The following is a 5,077-nucleotide window of genomic DNA, read 5'->3' on the forward strand; positions in this document are numbered from 1 at the left end:
CTTAACTAAAGATATTACAATTTGTATTAAATTTCTCACTAGACAATTCTTACACACCACCAGTCAGACGTTGTAAAGAAAAAACTCATTCTTGGTATATATTGTATAGTGGTTAGTGTCGTGGCATGCCTCTCAGATGTCGAGGGGTCGCGTCTTCCCCAGGTCGATGGAAAATCACTGACGCTGTATCTTGATCAGTTACTGCTGCAGTGTTAGGGGGTCTTTAGCGGTGGGAGTTTGAAACCAACATACTTTGGAAGATTGGCTTTCAGGTCAGTGGCCCCTTTGGTGGGCTTGTTCCATGTGAATAGGCTTCAGCTACTGAAATAATAATAATAATAATAATAATAATAATAATAATAATAATAATAATAATAATATTCTTTAGAAGCTTGAATCTCAAGTCGATGGCCTCTTTGATGGGCTTGTTCTCTGTAAATAGTTTTCATCTACTGAAATAATAATAATAATAATAATAATAATAATAATAATAATAATAATAATAATAATAATATTCTTTGGAAGCTTGAATTTCAAGTCATTGGCCCCTTTGGTTGGGCCATTGACATAGGATTCATGTAATAATAATAATAATAATAATAATAATAATAATAATAATAATAATAATAATAATAAGAAGAAGAAGAAGAAGAAGAAGAAGAAGAAGAAGAAGAAGAAGAATATTCTTTGGAAGCTTAAATCTCAAGTTGGGCTTGTTCCATGTGAATGGGTTTCATCTACTTTAATAATGATAATAATAAATAAAAGTAATGTTGAACGTCATACGATTTGAAACAGCATAATTTACGAGCGTATTTGGAGGAGAGCTTTTTATACCAACTGCCTATAGCCTGGTAATATTTACACCCTGGAGAGAAACTATAAAAGAGGAAGCAGGTGATCAGTAGAGATTTGTGCAGGACAAAGCACAGGAAAGACAGTGATGAAAATGATTGTGAAACGTTTTATTTTTATTTATGTTACTCCATATCATCCAGCAGCGTCAAGTTGACGAGGACAACTCACAACCAAAGATGATGATGAAGTGTAAGTGTACTTATCTTCATTGAGAATCCAACTTACGTTTCTCTCTCTCTCTCTCTCTCTCCTCTATCTCTCTCTCTCTCTCTCTCATCTCTCTCCTCTCTCTCTCTCTATCTCTCTCTCTCTCTCTCTCTCTCTCTCTCTCTCTCTTCTTCTTTGGCGGGTGGGAGGTGGGTGGGCATCAGTCGATTTCAACTTTCTCGTACGTGTTCTCGTCGAATTCAAGTGCTGTACTTCGAAAGCATATATATATATATATATATACTATATATATATATATAGATATATATACTATATATATATATATATATATATATATATATATATATATATATATATTATGAATTGTGTTTGCTAGTATATATATCCCTAATTTCAAACGTAACACAGTTGTATTATACTTTTTTTCCAACATTAAGCCACAAAAAATACACCTGTTAGTATGGAATTCACTACACCTGGAAGTAATTTACGTGCATCTACCCTGACTAGGATTCCATTCTAAAGATCTACGGATTAATTTTCAAAAAATCAATCATTTCATTCACCTCTCAACTATAAATCTTTGGGGAATCACAAAAAATGAGGGATTTTTCACAGGCAAATTCCAGCTTACTGTATTTTCCGAAATTAGTAAACCGGGTCATTGAAAATCACAAAATTGTAAGTAGGTACCAACCGTTAATGACTCTGGATGAATAAGACCAAATTCTTTTGGGGGAGGTCTTACTTTATCAGTTCCCGGTGTATGAAAGACTTAAAGCACAAATACATTGAATGAACGAAGTGTTGGTGCATTGACAGCTCTCGGTAACTTCATTTTGGAACCGCGATTGTCGAAGAATTGTTCTGGAAGAACAGGTGTCATTCTAGAGCATACACAAAAGGCAGTGTCTGCTCTTTGGATGCTTTGAACAAACTCCGAATTTAACTTGATTTTTCGTCGTCTCCATAAAACTAGATCGTAAATCTTTTCTTCGGTTTTTTTTTTTTTTTAAGATTTCGAACTTATATCTTTAAATACATTACTTAAAGGGAATCGTAGATTCGATTAGAAACGACAGTGAGGCTGCCTGAATAATGATCGAATTTCCTGCTTAATGTGTGAGTAATATAACCAGAGTAATTATTTGACCCATTAATGTGAATACCCAACCTTATTCATAACTCAAGACTCGTGGAAATATTCCCATTTCCTCTTACACAATTCTCCTTTGATTAATTATTCATTTTTTTTAACTTGTTTTCCAATGTCAAGAAGCGAATGCAAAGCTCACGTCTCACGGTGACACACCTCCCCTTACCCTCGAGAGAGACTGAATTCAGCCACCTCGGACCCCCACCCCGAGACACTGCATTTCGTATAGAGTATAAAAGACACAGCTGGCTCGATCTCCTGGTCAGTGTGGCGTGTAACCTCTTACAGAAAGCAACGATGGCTGCAGCACTCAAGGTCATTCTGGTGTCCCTCTGCCTCGGTGAGAGATAAGCCTTAGATCTGTCATAAACACAGTTGGTAGAGTAGACGATTTCTCTTAATATAATATAAGTAAATTCAATTGATAATATTTAAGCACGATTCCCTCAGCATAAAAGTCCCATTGTCTATGGTGCATCACTTTACAACCAGGGATGATAAATAAAAATCCACAGTTGTGTATGAGCAAGTCTGCCTTTTATCAAAATAGAGAAATGGCTCAAAATGGGAGCTTTCCCCCATTTTTAATCATTTCTGTATTTTGATGAAAACAAAATTGCTCATACACACAACTGGATTCTTCCTCAAGGGACCCATTTTCATATCCCAAACCAAAACAAAAAACTGTCAATTTTGTACGATATCTATTTGAATATTTATAAGGATTGAAACTGACCTTCAAAAGATCTCTATTATTGGTTTTTCCTTTTCCATTCTCTTATAGGCTTGGTGGTCTGTGAAAAAGAGGCTCGGGTGAGTATGAGAATCCTTCAGTTTCATCCTTTTTCAATTCAGTCATTTATCCAGTTTGTCTTTTGGTTAGTTAGTGAAAGCCTTACAAACTACTTTGTTGTTGTTGTTATTCTTTTAGGGGGTAAGAAAGATCTATGGAAAAGCCTAAAAAGGTCTGAAAAAGGTGTTAGTTAAAGACACAGGAATCTTAGGATAGGATATTTATGATTCATTTACTATAACGAAAATTTAAAAAAAGTAAGTAATGTGGATGATAAACAATACATAACAATGATTTCTTATGAAATATAGCATATCTATTTTAATTTACGTTGGTGAAACAACGCTTTATTTGACCGTAGGTTTTAGCATGCGTCATGAGTAAGCTTAAAGACCACCTTCCTAATAGAACAATCATCTTATGGAATGCTGAATACTTCTCGACAAACGTCAGTCAAGATTTGATCTTTATACTAAAAGGTCGAGCGGAGAAATAAATCATTTTTGAGTAACTGAATGAAATAAGAGATGACTTCACCTACTAATATAGCTCGAGTGAAGGGGTGGCGATAGAGGACTCTTAGTATATAAGGAAAGCAGTAGAGGACTCTATTCAATGTTTTCTTTTTCTCCACCATCAGGAGAAGAGAGGCTACGGTGGTGATGGAGGAAGCGGTGGTGGAGGAGGAGGAGGAGGAGGAGGAGGTTACGTGATCGTTGGAGCAGGTGGTGGTGGAGGTGGAGGCTCAAACGGCCCCAGCCACGCTGACATCGCCAACCAAGCCGCCGCTCGAGCCACAGCAGCTGCTGCTGGGATCAGCGGAGCTGCCAACGCCGCCTACGGCGCTGCTGCCAACAGGGCAGCGGCAGCGTCTTCCGCCGCAGCGCAGGCTGCCACGGCAGCAGCTGCCGGCAAGCAAGCCCAAGCTGCGCAGATCACCAAGGCTGCCCAGGGAGCTCAGTCGGCTGCGTTCATCGAGGGGAAACTGACTGCCAAGGCAGCGGCAGCCGTCAAGGAGGCAAAACTCGCCTACACCCTGGCGGTCGAGGCTGCCAACGACATCGGAGCAGCCGAGGCTGAAGCTAGGGCCATCGTCGCGCAGACCTTCCAAGCCCTGGTGGCAGCCAGGCAGGTGCGGGCCCGCCAAGCCGCCATGGCCTGGCAGGCTCAGCAAGCTGCCTTCTCCCTGAACCAGCAGCAGAACCTGGCCATCACTGACCTGCAAGGGGCACAGCAGGCTGCCGCACAAGCGCAGGCTGCTGCCAGCAAGGCGCTGTCTAAAGCCAAGGCACGAGGCTACGGGTACGGCGTCCACTAGGGAGGTTCTCTGGGACCCTGGCCAATTTGCGAAGTCTTTCCAAGTATTTTTGATCCAGTTCTTTTCTCACTTATGTCTCAGTCAGTGGTCGTTTTCTTCTCTATGTTTTGTGTGCGGGAAGTTCAGTACTAGACCTCTCTCAAGAATTCTGAAAACTCTATTTTAATTAACCTCTAGCTCTTCCCCACTTTCTCTCAAAGATTTATGAAGCAGTACAGGATGGATAGGACAAACCAATGTTCTTATGTGAGGTGAATAAATGTATAGAGGAAGATGTCGCCTGTTTTTATACCCAACTCTGCAGTTCCTCGTCGGACGAGTCGGTTACGTGCTCGACTACCGACCTCAGGGTCCGGGTTCGGCTCCCCACTCTGCCAAAGCAGAACTAGAGGAATTTATTTCTGATGATAGAAATTAATTTTTCAATGAATAAGCTGTAGGTCCAATTGCTAAGGAACCAATTGGTTCCTAGCCACATAAAAAATATCTAATCCTTTGGGCCAGCCCTATAGGCCCAATTGCTAAGGAACCAATTGGTTCCTAGCCACATAGAAATATCTAAATCCTTCAGGCCATCCATAGGAGAGCTGCTAATCTGCTCAGTGGTCTGGTAAAACTAAGATATACTTAAATTATACCTAACTCTAAGATATCTTCAATATACTTTACTCCTTTATTCTCTTGAGGTAGAAATGAATTGGCTCTTTTCTCTATGATTCCAGTGGGACGCTGCTAAAACCAGTAGTTAGTCAGCTGCTGAGTCACCGATACCTAAAACCGGACC

General features: G+C 40.1%; 1 protein-coding gene across 1 annotated transcript; it reads left to right on the forward strand.

Moving 5' to 3' along the window:
• The first annotated feature begins 2,400 nt into the window (after positions 1–2,400).
• Positions 2,401–4,567, forward strand: LOC135204354 (glycine, alanine and asparagine-rich protein-like). The gene is made up of 3 exons (XM_064234560.1): positions 2,401–2,522; positions 2,967–2,995; positions 3,616–4,567. Exons 1-3 carry the CDS (start codon positions 2,480–2,482, stop codon positions 4,291–4,293), a joined length of 750 nt encoding a protein of 249 aa, XP_064090630.1. The 5' UTR covers positions 2,401–2,479; the 3' UTR covers positions 4,294–4,567.
• Positions 4,568–5,077: the final 510 nt, after the last annotated feature.

This window comes from Macrobrachium nipponense, chromosome 24, assembly GCF_015104395.2.
Source record: "Macrobrachium nipponense isolate FS-2020 chromosome 24, ASM1510439v2, whole genome shotgun sequence".
Taxonomy (NCBI): domain Eukaryota; kingdom Metazoa; phylum Arthropoda; class Malacostraca; order Decapoda; family Palaemonidae; genus Macrobrachium; species Macrobrachium nipponense.